The sequence below is a fragment of the Balaenoptera ricei genome, chromosome 15, assembly GCF_028023285.1.
Source record: "Balaenoptera ricei isolate mBalRic1 chromosome 15, mBalRic1.hap2, whole genome shotgun sequence".
Lineage (NCBI taxonomy): Eukaryota > Metazoa > Chordata > Mammalia > Artiodactyla > Balaenopteridae > Balaenoptera > Balaenoptera ricei.
In genome coordinates, this window is record NC_082653.1 from 80,811,574 (window position 1) to 80,839,207 (window position 27,634).

Sequence of the window (27,634 nt, forward strand, 5' to 3'; positions counted from 1 at the left end):
AATTTCAACTCATTAAATAAAACTAGCACCGACATCAGATCTGTAAGTTTATTTGCTCAATGTACGACAGCTACATAATGACTCACATTCATGATATTCCATCACTGAGGAAAACTGCTAAGAATGGTCCGTGTGTGAAATAATTCCTTAGAGAAACACGGAGTTGGAAAAATAATCACTGATTAGACCTTAAAAATAGTTCACTGCATAACATGACAAAAAGCACAAAGGCTCATTCAGAGAACATATTCGTTGTTCTCCTACACTGTAATAATTATAATTTCACCATGACAAACACCAGACATTAAGATTAAGCTAACACTGGTGTTTCTTTTGCTTCCCCCCCCCACCCTTAAAAACAAAATATATAACTGCATGTCACTATAGCAACATCCAAAACAGATCAATTTGTTACGATCACTATTTGGTAGAGCAAACTTTACCCCCAAAAGGAAAAATTAAATTAAAAAAACTTTAAAAAATTTGAAGACTTAATTTTTTTTTGTCATAGGAATACATAACACCTACAGTATAAGTTAATAAATTTCAAGCTACTGTATAGAAATACAACACTAGCATGCACAATATTGTATCAATAGCGTAATGGAGGAGTAATCATTTCACTGGAGAGACAGCATCATAGGCAAGTGCATTTCTTTAAAAATAAAGAAAAGAAAATAAACCATTCAAGCTGCTTAAATATCAAGTCTCCCATTCCCTCCTTCATTTTTAGCCCTCAGATATGGGTTTACCTTGCATTATTCTAAAAAGCAGCCAGAGCCAAAGCTGAAATTTAAATGAAAAATAGGTTTTGTAATTCCAGTAAATCATTTCCAAATGCTACAAGGAAGGACACAACACTGCTCACTGGACATGAAGATAAATTAAGGAAAACCCCACCTACCCCCCCCAACCCCCCGCAAATCTGTTCCCATCCGTGGCATTGACCTTAGGCCCCTGTTAGGGCACAGAAGCTATGAAGCTCTCTTCTGTTAGTTCTCCTGGTAGGTTTGGTTAGTTGGGACTTCCGCTCTAGCGTATGGAGGGGGCCTTCGAAGGAAGGTCATGCTGGGTAACTGTGCCACATTACAGAGCATCGTCACACTCTGCTATCTTCACTGCCACCTGGATCCTGGTCAACACGTGCATTTCACAACTGGAAGCTCCATTCTGGTTTTAGCAAAAGCAACTGTCAGGTTTTCCTCAATTACTACTCATTCCTCTCCCTGCCTAAATAAAACAAAGAAACAAACAAGTCTGGTGTCATTACCTATCTCAGCAGTTCACGCTGTTACTGACCTTATAAAAAAGGCTGAATGCACATGCAACAGGTCGTGTGTTAAGACTTATCCAAAATGAGAACCAAGGACCTAAGGCTAACTGAAACAAACTTGTGGAAATAGCATCGTGGTTTCCTTCAATTCTAAAACGTGTACAGATGGCACAAATCAATTTCCAACTTCTATGCTTTCATTAAAAAGGAAAAAAATACATAAAAAAGTTTTGGTCAAATAGGAGTTAAGCATTTATTATCTGATAATTATTTTAGTTTATTTTCCTACAACGATTATTTGGGGAAGGATTGTTTTTAGGGAGGAAAAACTGACACACAAGGCTCCCGAAATTGGACAGAATGTTTATGAATAGAGCTCTTCCTTTAGGATTTTTCTACCAGTAAGCTCCTAGCACCTGAATTTTCACACACTGCACCACAAACTTTCTCAAAACGACCGCCAACTCCTACGACCCAACAGCTTTTCCACCCACCCGAGTGCATGCCCTGGGCACAAGGTACAGTAGGGAAGACTCACGTGAGGAGTGAGACAGCAGTGCAGTCCCTGAGGAAGGAGCTATGGCAGCTGAAAAAAAACCAGGATTTCTCCGGAAATATCAGCACAATAAATGACACACAGACCTGAATTTTCTCTATTTTTGTGGTGTTTAACGTTTCTATTAAAGTGATTAATCATTTTTGTGGTGGATTTAAGTTAAGAAGAAAGAAGGACAAAAATCCCACAGCCATCTGCCAAGCACCTATTAAACAAAACCTAAAGTAGCTCTGATTCTCCTCAGGCAAGCCTTTTGGCCTAGGAGATAGATAACAGCAAAACCAACCTGGATGAGGCTGAATAAGGATGTAAAAGCCAAAATAAGAAAAACACACAATCAATGGCTTGATGTCACATATGGCTGTAATGCAGAAATACTGTAAACTGCAATTTAGTGTTAATACTGTCAACTAATCAGAAACTTCTGAAAACTGGCAAGGCCTAAACCACAAGGATAAATATACCTTATGTTCTAAGTCTATCAGCTTGGGATTTTAACTATTCCATGTCTGGTAGAGTACACCCTGAAAAACAAAACGCACAGCTGAAACAGATGAGCTAGAAAGTACCCAGAACTTAAAAGACAAGAGCATATGTACATAAAAATCCTTACTGGAACCACAGAACTTACTGAATGAGGGCTATTCCGTTTAAGTTTTCTTTTCATCTTAAAACCCTATTTTCTAGCAATAAGTTAAATTAAGGACAGCTCCACTTGCATTAATCTACAGAACAGTCCATATGCCAGCGTGAGGCTGCTATTCCAATACCAGCACAGCTAGCCTGACTTTCCACTAGTGGTATTTTGGCAAAAATGTCAAAGAGGCGATCAAAGACAGGACAGGTCGTGGGTTTCTCCCTAGGAAGGTCATCCCTCCCTTTCCCTCCCCCACCCGACCCCAACTCATGGGAAAAATAAAGACTGCGGTAGTAGCATCAGCGTGCGCTGCCAGTCCAGCTGGGGGCCTTAATTGTTGCCTTCTCCACCGTCGTCGTCTTGCTGATCGCTTGTCCAGAGCGTGAGGTTGTCGCGGAGGAGCTGCATGATGAGCGTGGAGTCCTTGTAGGAGTCCTCGTTGAGAGTGTCGAGCTCGGCAATGGCGTCATCAAAAGCGGTCTTGGCCAAGTGGCAGGCTTGCTCTGGGGCGTTCTGGATCTCATAGTAGAAAACGGAGTAGTTAAGGGCCAGGCCTAATCTAATGGGGTGAGTGGGCTGCATGTGCTCCTTGCTAATCTCATGGGCTTCGCTGTAGGCCTTCTCAGATGACTCCACGACGGTCGCCCTCTTCTCTCCAGTGGCGACTTCGGCCAGGTAGCGGTAATAGTCCCCTTTCATCTTCAGGTAAAACACTTTGCTCTCATACTGGGTCTCACTGCAATTCTTGATCAGGTAGTTATCCAGCAGGCTCAGCACATCCTGACATACGGCCTCCAACTCCTTCTCTATTTTTTCACGGTAAGCACGGACCATCTCTATCTTCTTCTCATTACCATCTGCAGATGTCTTCTGCTCAATGCTACTAATGACCCTCCAGGAAGAACGGCGTGCCCCAACTACATTCTTGTAGGCCACAGAGAGAAGGTTTCTTTCTTCATTGGACAGTGGCTCATTCAGCTCTGTCACCTATTAAGGAGGAAAGATAAAGAGCTGTTACGGTACAGATGATGTCAGTTGGGTTAATCATATCTTTATGCCACTAAAACACAAAGAGATCTAGCAGTTGATTAAAGTAATCAACAAACAGAAGTTAGGCTGTGTGGGTATATGGAAGAGGGATGGAGAGGGAAGGAGCAACAAAGACGGGAAAAAACTGCAACTGGCTCAATGGTGCCTGAACCCCTGCTTTCTCCCTAGAGAAGGACACATAGGCTTATTATCACACAGCTGTTCCAGGAAAGAACTATCAAGTCTAACTCTTACATGTAAAGTCAAAATTTGATCTAAATTACAAAAGGTCAACAGGTCTCTCAGGCAACACTACGTACATACCAATCCTAAGGATTTTAAGTATAGATGGCTTATATATCTCATCAGTTCTTTTTAAGAAAAAAGAAATGACAGCTTCTTCCTAACCTTGCCCTGTCTACCAAACGTCAGTCCCATCCATTTTGGGTGAGAGTATCTTGCCTACCGGGTGAGAACATAGTCAGTCAACTTCAAGTTGACTTTTGAGAAACAAAGAAGTTTTTCTTATGTTAAAATAACATAAATTAAGAAAGCCAGAAAGGAAGTCAAAACTGGGGGCACGGGATTGACTCTGATCACTGACATATTAGCAACTTGGGGAACATGTGTTTGTAGTGTCTGAATACAACAGCAATAAGATGGAGAGGTGAGCAAAGCACTTCTGAGCTGAGGTGGCCAACAGGAATTAATGCTTCTTTCAATTGTGCTAGGTTTTCATCATCCGAAACACTAAGAGCCTTGAGGACACTAAAGCAACGGCACACCAATGTTGTGTATTTTTATGACTACCAAACAACTGCATATAATAAAGAAATTAAATCAAGTGACTAAAACTATTTAATTTATATTGCCTGATTTCTGTGATGTCAGAGCCATACACCTCTAAGTGTCTGACAACCATACGAAACAAAATTTTACAAGAAGGAGTGATTGAGCCCTTACTTTTTTCCTATTCTGAGGTCACATTTTTATTTGTCTGGTTAACTATTGTATCTCAACTGGTACATACTAAGTCAACGGCATTATCAGAAACCCCAGATCATGAGCTCTTTCCTATGACTTACAACAGACTAGATGCTTTCCTCGCCTCATTCTCTCACGTACCTGCGCTCCAGTGGTAACATGTTAATTGCAAAAACCTTCATACTTCTGCCCTTTGTTCTTCTGCCTCTGCCTAGAACAATTACCAGTGCTCCTGCCTGGAAAATACTTAGACAACTGTCAAGAACCAAGTTATACTCATGGCTTCTATGCAATCTTGCCCAGCTCTACTCCTCCCACCCCCAGTTAAACTGGCTACTCTCTGTTCCCTGTGTAGATCAACCACAGCATCCATGTAACATTATATTACTCAGAGATGTGCAAGGTACTGGGATAGAATCCAAAAAGATAAGCTAAAGTATCTGGGGGAGGAAGGGCTGGGATTCCAAGAGACTTACCTGTGTATGGATCATTTACATTTGGTATGTATTCCTCTTTTATTAAGGAAGAGGTCGGGGTGGGAGACGATTATACTTAAGGAAACTGGTTGTGTAATTAAAATAGTTCCTCTCAGATACAATCAAATCAGAATGTAAACCATACATATTAGTTCATATGCTTTGCTTACTAATTCTCACAACATCCAGCAAATAACACACACTCAAATTCCTAAGTTTTTGAGTGGTTTTTCTTATGCTAACCTCTTACTATGCATTACTGATTCTCCACTCTAACACTAGACAGCAACAGTAGCTCTGCCAGAGGTGGCCTAGGGGAAACAGATGCAGAGTGGGGGAACAGGGCTTTGGTTCTACTGGACTTCAGAGAAGAAGGAAACCAGCACAGAGGTGCTTTCTACTCTCTGAGTGCCACCCCCCCGCCACCGTGGAAACACTGCTTCCCCTGAATAGGAGGCTTATCATCTCACATCCAATTTTCCATATATTCTGGACTTTGGAGAAACTATTCCCAGCCCTCAGCCACTGTCACTCCTGTCAATTTCTGACGTATATGCAAATAACCCAGAAGACTGGGGCTTTCCAGTCCCACCATTTACTAAGTGACCTTGGGGACAAGCCATTTCATCTGTCTGGGCCTCAGTTTGCATACAGATTTCTACCTCCTTCATAAGATTATAAGGGTGTATCAGATGAACGATAAAGTGCTCCCAACACAGTAAAGTGCTATAGAGATGTGAGCTATAGAGATGTGAGCATTTACTTTTTTTATTTGGCCAAGTCATGTGCCTGCGGGATCTTAGTTCCCTGACCAGGGACTGAACCCGCGCCCTCGGCAGTGAAAGCCCGGAGTCCTAACCACTGGACCGCCAGGAAATTCCCTTGAGCAATTACTTTTGAGAACAACTTGAATAACGTCCCTTCACTTTAATTCTCGCCATAGGAGGCCTCTGTATTTCTCACATCATCTAGTTTATCTTCTGCTCAATGCTACTAATGTATAAGAGATACTGTATCAAGTATCTCTTCTCCATTTCATGCTATTCTCTAGTCCTTAGCTCCCTTACATCACTTCCTTTCCATAAACTTTAATATCATATAGCCTGGAATAACTCCCCAGACTGGCTTTCAAACAGGCTGAGAGGCCTCTGTAGGCCTGAGGCCCGCATACCATAGGACACCAGCCCATATTCACTGAATGTGCAGATACTGAAGACTAGCCGCCTCTAGAGTAACCTGATAACTGTCGCCAATGCAAGAAGCCGCGGTGCCTAAGGCCACTGAGATCAGGTTCTGGCCTTTCCCCTAAATCATGCTATCCTTATTTCAAGAGCCAGCAACTATTTAAAGCTCAAATTACCTCACCAGTACTCTATACCGTTAGGTCTCCTCCTGCTGCAAAAGTTGGGCTAAAGAGCCCAAAGGTAGCCATTTGCCTCAGACAAACTGGAACATGGAGATTATGCAATGCCAACATCACCTTTAGATACAGTAACTCAACCACATTTGGGACATACCCAGATGTTCTCTGCCACTGAAAAACTATGTTAGAGGGGAAAACCTTTAACTCTAAAAAAAAAAAGTCTGCTCAAAGGAACTAAGATTTCTCTAAAAACCTTAAATCTGAATTTTTAAAAAAATCCTTAAGATCAAAATGACTTGTATGAGAGATAATCTGTGATTTTTACATTAAAATAAAATAGAGATCCCAACCATACTAGTTTCAAAAGTCAAGATAATTTTTTTAAAAGGTAAAAAAAAGTATCCACATAGCGTTCAAAAAAGGTTTAACCAAAAAAAAAAAAAAAAAAAAAGGTTTAACCAAGATAGAATGCCTATTCAGTGTAGGAAGATGTGAGATATGTATCATTTGGGAAGCAAGGTAATGTCTTTCAAAACAGTCACTGAACTGTTTCTAAGAATGCAATACTTGTATATATGGTCCCCAAAATTTACTGTCATGGCTACTGGAAAATGTGGACAGTTTGCAAATTCTCCAGTTTTATGTTCTGGTTAAAAATAAAATTAAGGTTTCTCTTCTCAACTCCTATGATACTAGCTCAAGTTCAAATTTCTTTCAGTGAGTTAGAGAGAGCTGTTAGCAAAAAGGTTAGAAAAATCTGTTATTCTCACCAACAGTTTAAGAAATAAAACTCCCCAAATCCCAGCTGCTAAGGCATCAGATATTAGTTATCAACTGTTCTCCCCTAAGAGTTGATGAGGAGACAAATCTTCTCTACCTAAGATGAGCAACCCTTGAGATTCTTGGAAAGCTATTTAGATGACTTTCTGACCCTGTGTGGTCTTGGAGCACCAAGTCATTCACAATTCTTCAACTTACCTATCGAGAACCTTAAATTGTAATGAATGCAACTTCAAATGTTTAAACTCCTTAAATGAAACTTGAATTAAGCTTTCTTTACTTAAAATGTATTTCTATCAAGCAGAATCTTGTACAATAACTTATGATGGTAAGACGCCTTGACTTAAGGAAAGCTGAAAATCTCCACAAAGAACAAACTTACATTCTGTTCACATCCAAAAAATAAGATAGGAGGAATGAACAGGCAGAAAAAAGGATTCTTAGGGCAGTGAAACTATTCTGTACAATACTCTAATGGTGGATACATGTCATTACACACTTGTAAAAATGCACAGAATGTACGATACCAAGACTAAACCCCAATGTAAACTATGGACTTGAATACTAACGGTGAGTCAGTGTAGGTCCATTGATGGTAACAAGCATACTACGCTGGGATGCTGACGGTGGGAAGGCTGTGCGTGGGGGGAGGGGCAGGGAGCGTACGGGACCTCTGTGCTTTCCTCCGTGAACCTAAAACTGCTCTAAAAAATAGTCTATTAAAAAAATGAGTTAGCAGACACCAGGTATAACATTCGGTCCCATCAAGCATTTTCGGTCCTAGGAGTGCTATCACCTGAAAGGGCCAAGAGGCCATAAAAAGGGTAAATGCAGTGACTGCTATATATGAACACCCTACACCAAAAAAAAAAAAACATGACAAGGTGCAAGATGAGTATCAGTGTCCAAGTAATGGACAGTTATCTATATACTGTGCAGGCAGCAGAATAACCCACTACAAGTAAATGTGACACTGTTCTGCTTGCATATAATCAGTCATGTATTCTAGAGACGACCTGCTAAATCTCAAATCAAAATTTTTGAAAATAATCTGAAGTCATGTCTTGCATATGTGGGCAAAATGCCTTAAACTTGAAGTACAGTCTGTACAAAAAAAGAGTTAACACAACAGCCTTGAGACTGCTATCTTTAGAAAGGTCTGCTTGCAAAGTTGACCCTTGGCTAGCATCTGAGAACTAAGATTTTGGAAGGGTTCCCACCATCCCCGATTAAGAATGGCTCACTGTCCCTAAAATGTTTGTCCAAACAATGTGGTTTATGCTAAACACACCTGTTTTCCTTCTAGGAGTCTTGAATTTGGTATGTGCTAGGCAGAAAGTGCCTTTGTGAGCATCCCTCAATGGATGGCGGTGGGATAGGGAGGGTGGGAGGGAGGCTCAAGAGGGAAGGGGTATGGGGATACACGTATGCATATGGCTGACTCACTCTGTTGTACAACAGAAACTAACACAGTAGTTAGTGTGAAGCAATTATACTCCAATAAAGATCTATTTTAAAAAATACCAATAAATATTTTAAACATCAAAAAAACAAAACAAAACCAAAAATCCCTTGGGTACTGAGTCTCTAATGAGATTCCCAGCAGACATTTCACACACACAATCTGTGTGAGTCCCCTGAGAGAAGACTCTGGAAAACTTGCACCTGGTTTACTATGATCTTTGCCCCAAGCACCTTTTCCCTCTGCTGATTTAGCTTTGCATCCTTTCACTGTAATAAATCATAGCCAAGAGCACAGCTATATGCTGAGTCCTGGCAGATCACTGAACATGGGGCTAAGTCTTGAGGACCCTCAAAACATATTCAAACTCTGCCTGGAAAGCTCATCAGCTGGGCTTTTAAAAGACACCAGCGGGACTTCCCTGGTGGCGCAGTGGTTAAGAATCCGCCTGCCAATAGAGGGGACACGGGTTCAAGCCCTGGTCCGGGAAGATCCCACATGCCGAAGAGCAACTAGGCCCGTGTGCCACAACTACTGAGCCTGCGCTCTAGAGCCTGCGAACCACAACTACTGAGCCCTCGTGCCACAACTACTGAAGGCCGCACGCCTAGAGCCCGTGCTCTGCAACAAGAGAAGCCACGGCAATGAGAAGCCCACGCACTGCAACGAAGGACAGCCCCTGCTCTCCACAACTAGAGAAAGCCCACGCGCAGCAACGAAGACCCAATGAAGCCAAAAATAAATAAATTTTTAAAAAAAGGCTACACAAAAATTCACCAACTTAAAATAAATAAATAAAAGCCAGCAGCAATGACCCTGGATAAAAACTGTGCTGAAGGGAAACATTCCAGGAAGAGGAACATCCTAGAAGAATCATGAAACTTCCATGGCATATTCAGGGCCAAGCTCAAGGGCCAAGCTCAAGGTCTCATCGATAAGAGGAGAGCTTCCTGAGAACCTGGGCTTTTCTGACAGCCACCAAATCCTATGTTCTTTTCACAACTACCCTAACAAGGTGGACATTATACTTTACAGGTGTGATGCAGAGAAATCAATAGACTTTTTCCCAAAAATCACACAGCAAGACAGGGACACAAACTCAGGTGCTCTGGTTTCAAATCCTGTGCTCTTTCTCCCATCCTGAGTCTCTGATGATGTAAACCTTGCAACATGTCACAGAGAAAGGGCTAGTTTCTAATAGAGGCTGTACCTTGTTTTACTGCGCTTCACAGATACTGCAGTTTTTTACAAACTGAAGGTTTGTGGCAACCCTGTGTTGTCAGACTAGCAATTTTTAGCAATGAAGTACTTTTTAATTAAGATATGTACTTTTCTACAACAAGGACGTACTGTATAGCACAGGGAACTATACTCAGTATCTTGTAATAACCTATAATGGAAAAGAATCTGAAAAAATATATGTGTAATTGAATCACTTTGCTGTACACTTGAAACTAACACAACATTGTAAATTAACTAAACTCCAATAAAAAAAGATGTACTTTAAGACATGCTATTGCAGGGAATTCCCTGGAGGTCCACTGGTCAGAACTCCGTGCTTTCACTGCCAAGGGTCCAGCTTTGATCCCTGGTTGGGGAACTAAGATCCCACAAGCCTCACAGCGGCGCAGTCAAAAAACAAAAACAAAAACAAAAAACACCTTCCTAAAAGGAATTTAAGACCAATCAGTAATAGAAAAGTGAGCAAAGGAATGGACAATTGAAAAAAAAAAAAAAAAAGGAAAATATAAGTAGAGTACTCAAATTCATTCATTTTATAAATGCTAATTTTTCTCCAATCAGACTGGCAAAACTTAAACTTTCATGACTCATTGTGAAGGCTGTACCGTGGATAAACAGGCACTCTCACCCATTGTTGGAAACCATAAATTAGTACAAACTTTATGGAGGGCAATTGGGAACAGCTATCAAAATGACAAATACTAAGAAAACTTCTGCCTCTGCCATTCCACTTCTAGAAACTGATTCACCGCCATCATTTGTAGCAGCTAAAGTCTGGAACCACCTAAATGGTCCTCGATGGAAGTCTGGCTATATTATGATACATCCATACAACAGAATTCTAGGTAGCCATTAAAAAGGAATTTCTATGCTCTCACTGTATTTCTAGAAGGGTCTGAAAACAGAGTGGCTGGGAGGCAGTCAAGGTTGAGGAGGTTGAAGTTTGACCTGTTACCAGTAGTACCTATTCAAACAAACCCTCTCCATAATTTACCCAGTTAATCACATCCACAATTAAAGTTCAAAGTCAATTATGAAAACCAAGTTTTCAAAAAAACCTCAAAGCCAGCAGTTTTATGTAAACAAGTTTACTGATGTAAATAACTCAAACCCACATCTGCTGCTTTGTGCTCACCACCTCACTTCTACCAAGAATACCGTAAAAAACAAAACTTAGTTGCATAAAAATCTTTCATTATATCTTTATACAGATCAGGGCTGATATATAAAATACACACTATAGATTTCAGCCCTGTTTCATTGAACTAATTACTAATTCTAATATTTTTCCAGTTTATTCCCTACTTAATTTTATGGTTTCCAAATATTACTTGTCCTTTCCCGTGGTTAGATTTCTTATACTGTATCACATCTACTGCAAGGACAAGGACAATATTAGTAATGCTTATAATGTGCATCTTTGTTTCATTTTGAATTTAATGGAATACGTCCAGTGTTTCATTCTTAAATACCAACTCTTTGTTTAAAAGATACTTCTATCATGTTAAAAAGTATTCATCTATTCCGTATTTTTCTAAATAACTTTTGCAGTATCAAAAATGAGTTCTTCACTAAAATTATAATTCCTCCTTGGCCCTCCATATAACCCTTTATGATTCAGTATTGTTATTTCCATTTTAAAGTTTAGAAAATTAAGGCTCAGAGCCAAAGAATGGAACGCAAATCTCATGGCTCAAAATCCCATATGCTTTCCACTATTATGACTGGTTCTTAACCAAGGAGGAGCTTTTTGTAAAACACTCTCCTTAGCAGCCCTAACCCTCAAAGATTCAGTATTGCATGGGATCCACACATCTATTTCTCCAGGTTAAGAACTGCAGGACAATGTTCCTCAAAATGCTGAGTTACCACATGACTCAGCAATTCCACTCCTAGGTATATACAAAAGAAATGAAAACATAAGATCCACACAAAAACTTGCACACAAATGTGCCCAGCAGCATTAGTTAAAACAGCCAAAAAGTGGAAACAACCCAAATGTCAACAGATGAAAAGGTAAATTAAATGTAGCATTATCCATACAATGGAATATTATTCAGGCATAAAAAGGAATGAAGTACTGATAGATGGTACCACATGGATGATAATGAAAATATTAGGCTAGTGAAAGAAGCCTATCACCAATGACCATATATTATGATTCCAGTTACATATGTCCCAAGCAGGCAAATCTGTAAAAACAGAAAATAGATTAGTGGTTGCTTAGAGCTCTTTTCGTGTGGGGCAGGGGGGGGAGGCAGGGCAGAGGGCAGTGACTGCTTGCTAATGGGTACAGGGTTTCTTCTAGGGAGGTGACAATGTCCTGTATTTAGATACTAGTGATGGTTACACAACTCTGAACACACTAAAAACCAGTGAACTGTACACTTCAAATGAGTGAATTGTATGGTATGTGAACTATATCTCAATAAAGCTATAAAGATAAAACTGCTGCACTATGCCAGTCTATATAGCACTTTCACACGTCAATAATTAATTAGCTTATTTGTTTGACAAGTTCAGAATTCCAAATACTTCATGCTTCATAACATGTGGGCTCTTACAAAGAAAACCCACTATAATAGAGCATGAACCTCTACTTCTTATTTAATCCTCCTCTTGTGCCTTCAAATAAACTATGTAGTTTGACGTAGCTTATCATTTCTCAATAGCCTCGCCAAAAATGAGAACGAAAGCGTTATCTTTATTGCTCAGATATAGTTAAGCAAACTTGAAAAGGGATAAGAATTTTACATTCCCTACCATGGGTATTCTTCATTATGAAGCAATTCAATTCTGCCACTATGGGGAAAAAAGGCAGGAGAGAAATATACTAAAATAACAACTTCTCAAATTACAGACAATCCACACACACAAACACATACCAAGGCAGTGCTCCCCTCCCTCTTACAGACCCTGGTGGGTGGTCTTCCAACCCTCTACTTGGACACCTGTGAGAACTCAGCCTAAATCCACCTTTACAGAGTAAGATCAGAAGTACCTGACTTCAAGATAAAGCTAAGTTTATCTCCCCTAAAACTGCCAGTCGCTAGCCTTAAGAATTTTATTTATTGGGGCCAGAATCACTTCTTCAAACAGATAGTCCTCATACTCCTAGGTCTTCTCTACTTAACTGTTTCTATGACCTGGATGCAACGCCCCTCATCATCCGGACTCTTTCCCCCAAAATTTGTCAGTACTCTTTTGTCAGTACTCTCCAGTCTGCTACTTAGAATACAACACTTCACACTTTAGCCGGGCTATTTTCTGAATTCACCACAAATGAACTAACATTTATAACTGCTAGTTTTACCACAGATCTGCTTTTTTTTGGGGGGGGGGGGGCAGGGGGAAGAAGGTAAACAAGCTGGTGTATTTGAAAGTGCTGTATAACCTATGATACAGTGCATTTTAAAAGCAGCTCTATTTAGATATTATCTACCGGGCAGAGGCCAGGCATGCTGGTGAACATCCTACAATGCACAGGTCAGCCACATAAAAGAGCAAAGAATAATTTGGCCCAAATGTCAACAGGGCCAAGGTAGAAAAACCCTGCTGCAAGTCATCAATACCCAGACCCAGGTCTCGCAGTCTTCCTCATATTACACACTCCTCTGCTATCATTCTTTTCCAACCACCTAAAACGCACTTCCAGAACTATGAAGAAAAATTCTCTATGTCATCTTTTAAGCCCTAATTCAAATACTACACTTACTTCCTGAAGCCTGAAAATTCCTCAGGCAGAACTACTGCTTACTCTGTGTGTAACTTTCACCTTGCAATTATACTGCTTATATCTAATGCCTTGTAGTATAACTGTATACCTTTCTTTTTCCTAAAAGGACTAAAGTCCTTAAGGGCAGGAAGCACACTTCACTCATCAGTGAATCACACCACAGTACCTAAACTGTCACTTCAGAATGTTTAAGTGACATGAATCTACATAAGCTGTATCCAGCCCAGACTGTTTGCATAAATGGCCCTAATAACTCCTTCCAACCCTGTGTATCTATCTCTCCTTCCTTTTAAATGATTTCGCAGCTCCTTCCATCATGAACTGGAATATATTTCTCCAACTCTATAATCTGAACTTGATCATGAGACTTGCTTTGGCTAGCAGAGCATTAGCAAGTATGAGGTAAGCAAAGGCCTGAAAAGTGCTTGTGAATCAGGGCTCACTGCTGGGAACCTTCCCCAGGCAAAGAAGCCTGGGTTAACCTGGAGATGAGAGGCTATGTGAAGAGGCCTTGGCCTCTTCATAGCTCTTCCGGCCCCACAGGAGCAAGTCTAGACCCAAACTACCTGGTCAGGATAAAGAACTGTGATAAACAAGAAATATTTGCTTTAGGTAGTTTGATACAAACAAAAACTTAATGAATATTAAGATGGCTATTGTTAAGTGCCACCTGCACCAAATGTAACGAACAGTTGAATTTTAGGGTCAAGGTACAGGACTTGAAGCAAAAACAAGGCCACTTCATTAGCCGAGATTCCACCCATTGCTCCAGTCTGATCTCACTTTTCAACAACCAGGACAAATGCCAAAGCTCTGCAGCTCACCATTTAACCTCACAAATCAGGAAATAGATAAACTATCCTCTAGCACTCCCTTGGCTAGCAATCAAATAACCCTATTCTAAAAATTAGTTAACCGGAGCCTCAACTAAGGAGCCCACCTGCCGCAACTAAGACCCGGTGCAACCGAATAAATAAATATTTTTTAAAAATAAAAATTAGTTAAATCAAAATTAGTTACACAGGTTCTTATACAAGCCCATACTGACTCCCTCACAATCATCTTCTCTTTCATGTCTTTTCTCTGCTTCTAAAATTTCTTCTGGAATCAATGTCATGTTCACTTTCTTTGGGATTGTTTACCTGTATCCAGACCTCTGGCCCTACCTCCTTATCCAAGGCTACTCCCTCAAATTAATTCTAAACAACAGTTATCTCATCAATTCTGACAACTTATCCCCAAACCACATCTTCGACCTCACTCACAACCATTCATTTCTTAAATTTTTATTTTATATTGGAGTATAGTTGATTTACAATGCTGTGTTAGTTCCAGGTGTACAGCAAAGTGACTCAGTTAGACATACACATGTATCCATTCTCTGCAGTCTCTTCCCATACAGGTTATTACAGGATATTGAGAAGGTCCTTGTTGATTACTTTATGTAGTGTGCATACGTTAATCCCAAACTTCTAATTTATCCCCCCCGCCCCACCCCCAACCATTCACTTTAAAATCAAACTGCTGGGAGTCCCTGGGCAGTCCACTGGTTAGGACTCGGCGATTTCACTGGTCAGGGAACTAAGAGGTGTGACCAAGATAAATAAATAAATCTTAAAAATAAATAAAGCAAAAAGAAACAAGCAAAATTAAATAAATTTTTTTTTAAAAAGGGGAGTTCCCTGGTGGTCTAGTGGTTAGGACTTGGAGCTTTCACTGCCGTGGCCTGGGTTCAATCCCTGGTTGGGGAACTGAGATCCTGCAAGCTGTGCGGCACGGCCAAAACAAGTAAAAAATAATAAAACCAAACTCCTACCTATCCTTCAATGTTACCAGTCCTCACTTCCACCTACTAGACTTGCTCTTGAGCCCTCTCCTTTTTTCTCAGCCCCTTTCCTTTAGGTTTTATTTCCTCCTTGTAAGGTTCATCAAGATCCATCAAATTCAATTATTTTCGCATTAACATCAACATTCCTATGCCTTGTCCTTCTGCTATACCATCTCTAAAACACCCAAATGCTCAATCAATAGAACCACCCAGCCTGCTTTCTACTCTTATACCCAAAATATGGGGCGGGGTAGGGGAAAGGGAGAGAGAGACCAAAAAACACTAGATTGTAGTCACTACAAATTAAGGCTTTTTAACCTCAGCCGGGCCCTTAGCACTCACTGCCTGGCAACCCTTGCTCACTACTGCCTCTTCAAAGGAAAGTGACCAAAGGCCTATACTTGACAAACAACTGCCCCTACCACTGCCACCTCCTCCCTGTATGCAAACAAGATGTTTCTTCCCTCTCAAGATATTCCCATCAGTTACTCTCTTTCCTGTACTTTCCCATTAACATGTAGTCCAAGTTGAGGTTTAAAATAAACGATGCCTTTTAATCACATCTGTTTCCTTCAAAATCAAGTTTCTGAAAATTAGCCTACACTTGTTACCGTTTCTTCACCTTTCATTCACTCCTCACCCCATTACCACTGTCATCAACTGTCTTCCTACCTCACATATCCCATGTTCTCTTACGTCTTATTTTTTAATTTTAATTTTTTTAATTTTAATTTTATTTTTGGCTGCATTGAGTCTTCATTGCTGCACTCGGGCTTTTCTCTAGTTGCGGCGAGCGGGGGCTACTCTCTGTTGTGGTGCGCGGGCTTCTCATCGTGGTGGCTTCTCTTGTTGTGGAGCACAGGCTCTAGGCATGCAGCCTTCAGTAGATGTGGCACGTGGGCTCTAGAGCGCAGGCTCAGTAGGTGTGGCGCACGGGCTTAGTTGCTCCGCGGCATGTGGGATCTTCCCGGACCAGGACTCGAACCCGCGTCCCAAGCACTGGCAGCCGGATGCTTCACCACTGCGCCACCAGGGAAGTCCCTTTCCTAATTCGTAAGGAATCTAACACTGCGGACCAATCCCCTTTTCTTGACACTCTTGTCCACTTCGTTAGCTTGCTTTCTTGGTTTTCTATCACCATCTACTTAGTCTTTTCTTCCTCATTCCAGTCACTACTGAAGTGGGATTCCCCAGGGTTCATTTTGACTTCAACTCTCAATTTTGCCTAGGTGACCTTATTATGCCTGGTAGGAGACTCCCACTAGAATGTTAGTTCTGTGAGGGCAGGGGATATTATATCCTCCAGGTCTGAGACTAGAACCTGGCCGTTAGTGGTTCCTAAATAAATATGTTTACTTAATGAATAATAAGTAACACTGAGTGCTTAACCTGTGCCAGGCCGTTTTAAGAGCTTTTCATGAATTAACTTGTAGCCATGCTGCTTCCATTTACCGCCACTTAAATGTTTCCTCAAACACAGCATGACGGCAATTGACTTGATCTTCTCCATCATTTCTCCTTCCTCCTCCTATCTCCAGCCATCAAATTCTCTCTCTCAAATCTGCCCTCACTGCCCATGTCTTGGTCCTCATACCTTCAGAGCAGACCCTGCAATACTAATCAGTCTTGTCCCTCTGCCACACTGTCCTCCTCTTCAACTTCCACACTGCTGCCAAGGTTCTCTCCAAACCAAAAATCGGATAATGATCCTCTTCTGCCTGAAATCCTTCAATGACTCTCCAAAGCCTAAGAAAAAAACCCAAACTCCACAAGGCCCTTCATGAACTGGCCCCTGCCCCTATTTACCTCTCTGGACTCATTTCCTAACATTCTCTCAGTGCAACCAACAGTGACTGTTCTCAATCATGCAACGGATTCTGCTCCCTGTACATTCTGCAACTAAACAATGCTATTCCCTCTGCCTGGACATTCCTTCCTCCAGCCTTTCCCCTCCCCTCAACACCCCCCCCTCACCCCCACCACACTGCGCTGCTATCATTTCTCTAGGAAATCTCCCCTGATGCTCAGGGTGACTTCAGTGTCCTCTGATACCACAGCACTGGGCTGACCTTCACCTTCTGTGTGTGGAATGTTCCCACAGACGTTCAATAATCCCCTCACAACTCTACCTTCCCTGTGTGAATTCTGGATCAGTACCATTCACTTCTTCCGCTGCCTAGAACATCTACAAAATATTCAAGTTAACATTCTTTTCTTCCTTTGATCTTCACTTAAATCCCCTCAAAACATGTTTCCACATTCCAGTTTGTGAATTCCACACAAGACCATATTATCTTTGATGAACAAAAAAGTCACAGCTTCCTCCCATTTCTTTCAAGTGAGGTATACTCTTCCATTCAGTGTGAGTGGCATCCTTTCACTTCTTGGCAATTCCTTAAGACTCCAATGGCAAAACCATGGTACTTACCTCCTTATACTAAAAATTGCAAGTTCTCCTTTGTTAAATGGTATTTAAAACACACCACAATCATGGGACCAAATATTTTCTAAAAGAAAGATTACACTCATATTGAGTATTTCATCTTAGGGCTGCCCTAAAGAAGTTTGTTCTGTATTAAAAACCTGGATTACATAACAACCCTCTCAAGGACAACCAAATGGAAAAATATTAAATATACAGCAGTTTGAAGGAATTTCAAAGCTTCTGCAAACAATAGAACATTGACTAAAATTAATGAAAACAGATCACTGAGACAAGAGCTAAAAGATTACCAGTATCCACGTATACACTTCACCTATGACTCTTTGTTTTTTTAAAATATTTTATTTATTTGTTTGTTTATTTTTGGCTGCACTGGGTCTTCATTGCTGCGCACTCTAGTTGCGGCGAGTGGGGGCTACTCTTCATTGCAGTGCGCGGGCTTCTCTGCGGTGGCTTCTCTTGTCGCGGAGCACGGGCTCTAGTCACGCGGGCTTCAGTAGTTGTGGCTCGTGGGCTTAGTTGCTCCGCGGCATGTGGCATCTTCCCGGACCAGGGCTCGAACCCGTGTCCCCTGCATTGGCAGGCAGATTCTTTACCCCTGCGCCACCAGGGAAGCCCTATGACTCCTTTTTGAAAACTAAAAAACCTTTTAAAAGAGGCCGAGATTTAGGAAAAAAAAAAACTTTTAACTCAAGCCTTATTAAGCAAATTACTTAAACATTTCCACCTGTAAAATGGGACCATCACTTTATAAAACTGTTGTGAAATTAAATGGGAAAAGTATAGAAAGATGCTTCCCAAGTGACAGTAAATGTCCAACTATATTGCAATATTTTAATCTGAGAGTGTGTAACTTAAAATCTTGTCTTCCCAAAAATATTATAGTCAGTGCAGAAATCCATAGAACAGATGTGAAAAAAGTCATACCCAAAAAGTACACTAGGTTTTCCTCTGTGGTCCAGATGCGTAGTTTAACTCATCAACATTTCAGGGTAATGCTGTGCCATAACAGCTTAGTAAATTACAGTACTGATGTGATTTTCACAACAGATGTAAACACTTACTAAAAAGCTAGTCTTAATCATCCTTCATTAAAAAATATATATGTATTTATACAGCCGGCCAGATTACGAAGAGAAAAACATGATCAAAATGCAAGAGTACCATAAATCCAAAATAAGAACTAGCTATAATTCACTCTGTTTTTGAGAATCTATATGCTAGACAGAGTTCTAAATAAGTAATGTTAATAGAAATACATTTTATGCAATTTTAAAGTTCAATTCATTACTATAGCTGTCTGAAGTTTACCATGTTGTTTTCTCTTCCTCAATAAACGGTTCCAAAAATCTAGCCTTTTTCTGCAGGACCTTCGAATGGTAAAAAAATAAAACGGCAGTATACTCACCTAAATTATTGATATCATTAAACTAGTCAACTCCATACTTCTGAGCATGGACTTCAAACCCAAGGTGTCTGGGCCCAGACAGCTAGTGTATGTACTTATCTACCTACCTACCTACCTACCTACTCATACCTACAACCAGTACCATGATGACTTCAAGGCAAAAATGATTTTTTTTAAATGCTTGGCAAGCAACAAAACCGAACAAAAGCAAAACTTGTTTATCCACATCTCCCTCAACAAATCAATTGGGTTTTAGCACTTCTATCGGATTGGTGATAAAAGCCAGAAATGACAAAAGATATCAGCCTTTGTTGTCCCCTTCCCAAAAAAGGCAGTAAAAACGAACAGTCCTGTAATGATAAAACCCTTCTCTAAACCTACCTGACACAGCACCATCTTTCCTCTCCCCACTCATGACCGATCCAGCCTTTCCTCCTCCTCATGAGCAAAGGCTGATGGGAAGCAGCACTGGGATGTCAACTGAAGAGAAACATTCCTCTTAAAATCAAGGAAAAAATTAAATTATCTGCCACCTGGATTAAATGCTTTAAGCAAGAAACTACACTTCGAGGTTGCCAAATCTGAACATAAAGAGATCTTGCTGGTAATTGGAACATCTGTAGGAAATAAGGCGTAATTTTAGGTCAATAAAAAGCCATCTTGCAAGATGGTAAATACCAAGGGGACCAGAACAGTAGTAAAGTATATAGATACAAGATTGGCCAATATGCTGACAAATGGTGAAACTGGTTATTATGGGGTTATATCATGCTATTATCTTTATTTTGCATATACTTGAAAGTTACCATATTTGCATATACTTGAAAGTTACCATATTAGTTTTTTTTTTTTAAATTTTTTAAAAAGGTACTCATTCCAACCACAAGAAAGCAGAAGAGAGGCTTGCCACAAATAAGCTTGCAGTTAAACTTTCCCCTGTTTCAACCTCATTTTCTCTTTCTGGAGCAGAAAGGGCAATAGGGTATCCTTGAACTTTGAACCATGTGTATGTAGTATCTACCCAAACAATTACATCTTCCAAAACTTTTGAGATACACACCAGTACTAGTGATGGTTTCAAGTTCCTTAAAAATTCTTAGCAACTCTTTCAAAAATTCCACTTCTGGGTCTCTGTCCTAATATACAATCTGTGTTGAAAGCTTTAGCCACAAAGATATTCATGGCAATATTATTTATAAATTTGGAAATGGCCTAAATGCTAAATAAAAATGAAATTATGACACACCCACAGGATTGTTCAGCCACTGAAAATACTAATAACAGAAGAAAATATCCTTGAAATATCAAGTTGAAAAAGCAAGGTACAAAGCCCTGTAGAAAGACATGATGGAAATATCCCTGCATAGGGAACTATTATGGTGATACGTGTCATCTGTCTAGCGTCCTAAAGGCCAGACATTTTTGTCATCAGTGGTCTGTCCCACTGATGACAGCCTTCCAAAAACCAGAGTCCCTTAGAAGATCAGAGCATCCCAAAATCAAGATATTCTAAAATTTTTCTTCCCTACTCACTTGTCCCCACCAGCTTTCCTTGTCTGCAGAATGCTATTCTGCTGTTCTTATCCTATCTTGTTATTTCTCCTTATCCTCACGCATTGGGTCATTTTCAAACTACTAGACAAAAAATCTAGTGCCTAAACTTTAAGTCTCTATTTTTACTACACAGATGTAAGCTAGAAAGACCAGAGGTGAGTCATACGTGAAGAGTGGAGTATGATTTGAAAATAACATCTATCCACCGGGTCTAGCCATGCCAGGCAGGCCCTCATGGAAGCATGTCCTGGCGGGAGTATGGGATTGTTTGCATGGCGACTATCCATGCTGGGCTTCTGCTGCAAAGACATACTCATTCACTATTTCATGTTAGACCCATACAAAAGGAGCATTGTGTTGAACTGAATGGTACTGAATTGAAACAATTCAGTCGAAAATATTTTAAGCTTATTTCTACATCCTTAAAGTACTGGCACCACAGGCAACTTTGTTTCCTAGATCTTGGTTATTTGAATATGGTAGCTTAAGTGCCATATTAATAACTCCTTTCAGAAAGCTAAAGAAGTTTTAAATGATCTCTCTCTTCAAAACAAACCTTCATTTTTCAAAGCCTTCCTCTTGTTACCTCTTAGCCTTCTCTCACTTCTCACACCACCACAGCTGCTCTTCATACTCGGCGGTGGGGGAGGGTGGATGAGGGATTCCTCTCGCACTACCGTCATTACATGTTCAGCTGCCCACTGCTGTCACTGTCATATCCCCAGCTCTGGCACCCCTGTTCTAGCAACAGAATTATTAAGAGGGAAAAGATGACACTACACCTGGGTCCTACTCACCAAGTTTGGCTTTACACCTCTCCAAAAATAAGGTATCGCTTCAAAGATTAAAAGGATGAGACCAATGAGTTTATTTGGAATTTTTAAAAAATGTCATATTAAAAATCTATATATGTAAGAACACTCATTTCTATCTACTTATTCACAATGCGACTAATGCTATGCACCACATTAACAGTATTCAACTTAGGTAAAGAAAAATCTACCTCTGTGGGACACTCTTACAAGTGATATGCTGATGAAAATTTGGTTTAGACTTCACGAGTTCTTTTAAAAGGAAGAAAAAAGAAAGACTCATGCAAAGTCTTACAAGATTTACAAATTTTTATTGTTTCTGCAAAATCATGGAACCAAATAAATTTAACCACTTATTTTAAAATTAAGCTTTCTTTTGGGAATTTTTGTTGATCACTTTTCATGTACCTGTTTTCTTACGACTCAAATTCATAAATTAGTAAAATCAAAATTTCAAGTGCCAATCTAAAGCAAGATAATATAGTCTGGTACTAAACCAAAATGATAGGTAATACCTAAAATGGAATTTGGGGAAGACAGCAGAAAAACGATTATGAGAGGAAAGGCCATAAGGCAGCTCATGTTGGTAGCCTTTATAGCCTAGAAAGACAACAAATATAGGTTCCCTATAATTATAGTCTCGAATATCTGGTCTAGCTCTAACAAACAGAGCTTAGAAAATACGACAAAAGACAATGGTTTATATGTGATTTTTTTCCCTTTGACTCTTAAACATATAAAGCGGTCTTTGCTTCTTTTTTTCCACATCTCATGGAATCTGGTAGGAATACAGAAAGAATCAGATGCCCTGCCAGATAAAACTGTTAGGGCTGGTGATATTGGAGACAAGAAGTTGTTCCTGGCAGCCTCAGAAACACCAAAACAATGTATTTAACACCTTATTTAGGAGAAGCCCATGCTTGAATAGCTCAGCACTGCAGGAACCTGTGGCACACAGCAGGGCAAGTGTGTCTAACAAAGTCAGTCTTGGGGTGGAAAATGAGTGATAATAAGAACACCAGCAAAATTCCTATAATCTCCAAATAGTTAATAGTTGGCTCCGATTTCAGGTAAATTGTTCTTATTAATTTGTGTGAGCAACGTATAGTTTTTAAGCTCTGTAACTTTTTAAATGGAAATACAAATCTAGCCAAAATAAGTCCCCTTTTCAATTTATGCTGAAAGGTTCAGATGTTAGAAAACAAAGAGAAAGGGATACTGATTACCATTGGCTGTGAGCCCTTCATTATTGACACATTCCTGAATCAGTAATGTGCTGAAATCCAGCCAGCTATAGCCAGACCATCATCATTTTTAAAATATCTTCCTATTTTTTCTAGAGGTGATGGCTGCACATCATTGTGAATGCACTGAATGCTACTGAATTGTACACTTGAAAATGGTTAGTTTATGTTGTGACTTTTACCTCAATAAAAATAAAATCATTTCCTCCACTTTTTAATAATTTAGAGTTTGGTTTAATAAATAAATAAGGCTTCCTCCAAGTACTAGGGGATGAAATCCTCCCCAGGGTCTGCAGTTAATCCAAAGAACTGTAATGAGGATGCACATTCGGCAACATCTTTTATCTCAATATAATCCAAAAGATACATATGAAATTGTTTAAATAATTAGAAAAGGCACTTAAGAGTCATTTCAGTTACTGTGAAGGTTAACGTAAAAAGCAAACTGTCATCTGTATTCTTTCCACCCCAAAGAGAACAACTGAAACCACATGACTCTGATTATAATAATGGCTGGCAGAACTCCACCTCTGAAGAGTCTACAGAGGTGTCATTACTCCACTAGTGATAATGGCTATTGATCTAGCCTCCTGGAAGAGCTAGTAGGAAAAACAGAATATTTAACATGGTAAAAACTTTTTAAGTATATCGATTCCACTACGAAGACTTTTTTATATAATTAAGATAGCCTTTTGCCACTAATGCCTCCCAACACACCTGAGTTAAACTGCTTAACCCAGTAACTTCAACAAAGTTAGTAGCCTAGAACCTTTTCTGCCCCCCCCCACCGCCCCCAGGCAAGTACCAGTAGCCTACTTAGAATATTAACTTCTCAAGAGGCTATTAAAATCCAAAGGACAAGTCAGTATTGTCTAACAAGTAGGAAACATCTAGGTGTTTGCTCTTTTTAGATACAAGCCTACACATGTGTCTTAAAAGAATAAACTTCCTTCTTTCCTCCTTTCCAGAATACACCATTTTATCTCTATCCTGGTCAGCCACCTACAACTATCATAGGTCCTAACTCTTTACTACTAGGGTAACTTCATCAGATGCAAATAACTTTAATCACGCTAGCATCTGGATGACTTCAGTCTTAGAAGAGAACTCAAGCGGTAGGACTGAGTATTTTCTTTGTATCTTCCTGTATTTTCCAAATTCTCTTATGAGATGATTTTTATAAACAAAGGAAGAAATAAAGTTTTATAAAGTTACCTTTTCTAAAGCACCTACTACATTTTTTATTTAATCCCCACAACTTTTTCAAGCAGGTGTTGACCCATTTTACAGATGAGGAAAATGCAGGTCAGAGGTAAGCCTAATTCCTCAAAATCACGGTAAACAGATTTGGAAAAGGTCTGCTGTATTTTATAAACTGTTTTTTCCTCCATACTCAGTTAAGGAGCAGAAACATAAACACAGCAAGAGAGAACTTTCCCAAATCCCAAGCTAAATTGTTCGGTAATAGAGTCTCATTCCCTAACATTTACTGAAAATGCCCCAGTAGGAAGTCATAATTTTTTTTAAGGTTTTTATTAAAACCTGCCAAGTTAATAATTCGCAATAAACCCATGTATACAGCTCACCCCTGCACTATGAGCATAAAACATTCTTGTTTAAAATTTCTATCTTTATTCCTTCATTGCCCAATTTTAATAGTCAAATGTTTAAAAACACGACTGTATCTTATAAACTTTTGAGAAAACTACAGATAGGAAGGTGAACAGGCATAGCTAGACGTCCCTGATTTGCACGTCTAAGGATAAATGAAATTCTTATTTGGGGGACCAATTCTCATCCGGTGGAAGATAAAATGCTCAATTCCACCTGGCTTATCTGCTAATTTCTGCATTACCTTGGACAAATGCCATTTGCATACTCCCTACCAACCCATTAGGTGCACTGCAGCCTCTGTGTCATTGTGTGTGACATCACTGGGTTGCTATGGATATAGGAGCGAGGTCACTCGCTTTCCGGTGAAACTAGAAATATGGAAAAATTAGAAGAGTCTAAGTAATGTGAAGTAAAGATACTGATATCTGCTAAAGTGCAACTTACATCATTTGAGCTTTAAAGACAGCAACTGTGGCAATAATATTAATACAGTGCTCCAAATTTCAGAATCAACTCTCTTCCTTAATAAGATAAAAATCTTCTTTGTTAATGTAGCTGGCTTAAATACACAGACATCAGCGTTGTCATCTTCTGTGAACCAGTAAAGTTATTCAAGAATTAACCTGTAATACCTATACTGCTTCATTAAAAAGGTTTAACAGGCAAGGTACACTCCTCCATCCGCTGCACACTGGAGATGCGTTTTAAAACCTTTGTTACATAAGGCAGGAAGTTAGATATGAAAACAGTGGGAGACCGAAATCATTAGATAATTTTACATTTCATTTAATAATGCTCAATACTTCCCCCATCCTCTAATATCAAACTGGTTGACCACCCATTAGATGAATATAGTGTTACTGACAAAATGGTGCAATACAAGCAGGAATCTGCAAAATGCGACAACTGGAGATCAGTATTCTCTTTTCATCAGCATTGAGGATGCGCTAGTTTTTTGTTTTTTTTTAAGCTTCAGATGCATCTAACAAAACAAATTAAAAAAAAAAAAGAAAAAGACTTTTTCCCCTTTAAAATAACTCCTCCCAGCCTCCACCCAGTCTAGGCTCTCTGCAATACGACAAATGCAGAATCTTCTGGAATGACTTGATACTGCCTCCCACCACCGCTTTGTTTGCAATATCAGATCAGAGAATATTTTTTCAACTTATAGAAAATTCGACAGATGTGTGCTTATATTTAAAAAAGAAACAGCATATCTCACAAATTGAACCAGTCAGCTAAATTCACCACCTTTGTTTTAAAGACAATACCAACACTTTTCAATACGAAAGCCGTAGGAAAACATGGAGATGACATATTGAGAACAATCAATGAAAACGCTAGCGAGACAAACGTTCCCCCTTCCTAAAAGCAAGAGGGCTTGCTTTGGGGCATGCAGAAAGAGGAGCCTTTTGTTAAGAAAAACGTGAGCAAGGAGGTTTCGATTTTGCACCATAGAGCCCAGGTTTTCAGGACAGCCTACATTTTTCCCGGGGAGGTCCTAAAGGATCTGTCTGGAGAGGCAGTGGGAAGATTTGGGGAGGGGGGGAGTATTAGAAAACCGGGAGACCTGCTCAGTGAATGGGAAAGGCGCCGCCCAGACATCAGGGAGAAAAGAGGAACCGCATCCATGCGGTCCCCCGCCCCCACAAGGCCAGGCTGGGAGGAGGGGAAGTGGGGCACAAAGGATGCGCACAGCCCCTGCTCAAGTCCCCAGCAGACCCGAAGGTGCAGCGGCCAGAGACCCCGCTCCCGAGACCAGCCCTGCAAGACCCCGCCCCAGCGCGGGCGCGTGGGGAGGGCCGAGGCGGCAGCGCCGCCGGCCCTGGGGAACGCTCGGGGAGAGGCCGCGTCACACCCGGTTCTCAGCGCTCTCAGGACCCTCCCCAGCCCCCTCTGGGGCGGCCAACCTGCAGGAGCGACGGGTGACTAGTCCCCAAGTCGACTCCGCGGAAGCCCGCGTCTGCGAAGGGGCTGGGGCGAGGCGGCGGGGAGGGAGAAGGAGAAACTCACGTTCTTCATGGCCGCGGCCATGTCGTCGTAGCGCTCCGCCTGCTCCGCCAGCCGGGCTTTCTGCACCAGTTGCTCGCGGTCCACCATCTTCACGGGCTGGGTCGGGCCGGGCGAGGAGACCGGGGCGGCCTGAAGGGCTCGGAGGGCGGCTGCAGGCGCGGCTGGAGCCCGTGTGCCGGAAGGACCGACCCACGAAGCGAGCGGCTGAGGCGACGGCGCGAAAGCTGCGGCTCAAGCTGCGACCGAGGGACCGGGCGCGAGGTGGCTGCGGCTGCTGTGCGTGCCGCGGGCGGACAACCCCCTGCGGCTCCGCCCACGCCGCGTGACGCAGACGGCCCCGCCCACCACCCCGCGCACCCCGCCCCGGCCCCGCCCCAGCCCCTCCGCTTCTCGGGTTGCCCCTCCCCAACTCAGCTCGCCGCCGCCTTCTGGGTGTCCTTTTCTTCCCCGCTGCCCCTCAACAAGCCCCGTTTTCCCCTTCACCCCGGTTGCTGCGTCCTAGCTTTTCCAGACGACCTCCACCCCTCGCCATGCAGACCCCCGCCCTGCCAGGCCCCCGGCGCGTGGGCCCCTGGGAGTTGTAGTTCATCCTCTGGTAGGGTGCTACATTGGGGAGATCAAGGACAAAGGAGCGGTCAAGACTACATCTCCCAGTGATCATAGCGCGCAGATGGAGGAGGATTCGGGGTGGGGGGGTCTAAGTCCGCGGCCGCTGGGGACCCCTGGCGGGGACGAAGGTTGCCTGTGTCCGAGCGAGTGCTGATTCACGGCCCCGCCCCATATTCTTTGGGAAATTACTGGCGGAGGGGGCCAGGGCCTCAGCCCTGGACCGTATTTCCGACATAAAATAGCACGCCATGGGGGGATTGGGGAGATGGGGCGCGTCCACTATTGATTCAAACAGTCAGGGTGGTACCCACCTCAGGGATGGCTGAATTAAAGAGCCAAACCTTGGGGGACTGTCACCCTCCCCCACCCCCCACAAGGTTCCAGCTCCCCATCCGCACCTTGAGGTTCTTGGACCTGACAGGTGGAAATATGGAAAGACAAATACCAGCCGGGCATTCTGGTTAATATACAGAAAGGATGCAGCTGTTTGCAGGCTGACCCCTGGGGAGCCCCTTCTTCCTCTCCGGGGTGGAGCGTTAAAGATTCAATTCAGTTACCAGGGCCAATGGAT

The 27,634-nt window shown here is 41.4% G+C and overlaps 1 protein-coding gene across 1 annotated transcript; it reads right to left on the reverse strand.

Moving 5' to 3' along the window:
- Positions 1-30: 30 nt before the first annotated feature.
- On the reverse strand, positions 31-26,763 carry YWHAG (tyrosine 3-monooxygenase/tryptophan 5-monooxygenase activation protein gamma). The gene is made up of 2 exons (XM_059896884.1): positions 26,455-26,763; positions 31-3,453 (listed from the first exon to the last, which is right to left on the reverse strand). Exons 1-2 carry the CDS (start codon positions 26,539-26,541, stop codon positions 2,797-2,799), a joined length of 744 nt encoding a protein of 247 aa, XP_059752867.1. The 5' UTR covers positions 26,542-26,763; the 3' UTR covers positions 31-2,796.
- Positions 26,764-27,634: the final 871 nt, after the last annotated feature.

Bases quoted from the DNA above. Each gene is read 5' to 3' on its own strand.
- YWHAG (XM_059896884.1), bottom strand. From the start codon at position 26,541: ATGGTGGACCGCGAGCAACTGGTGCAGAAAGCCCGGCTGGCGGAGCAG. The intron at 3,454-26,454 runs GTGAGTTTCTCC...CCTCCTTAATAG, and splicing joins TGGCCGCGGCCATGAAGAAC to GTGACAGAGCTGAATGAGCC.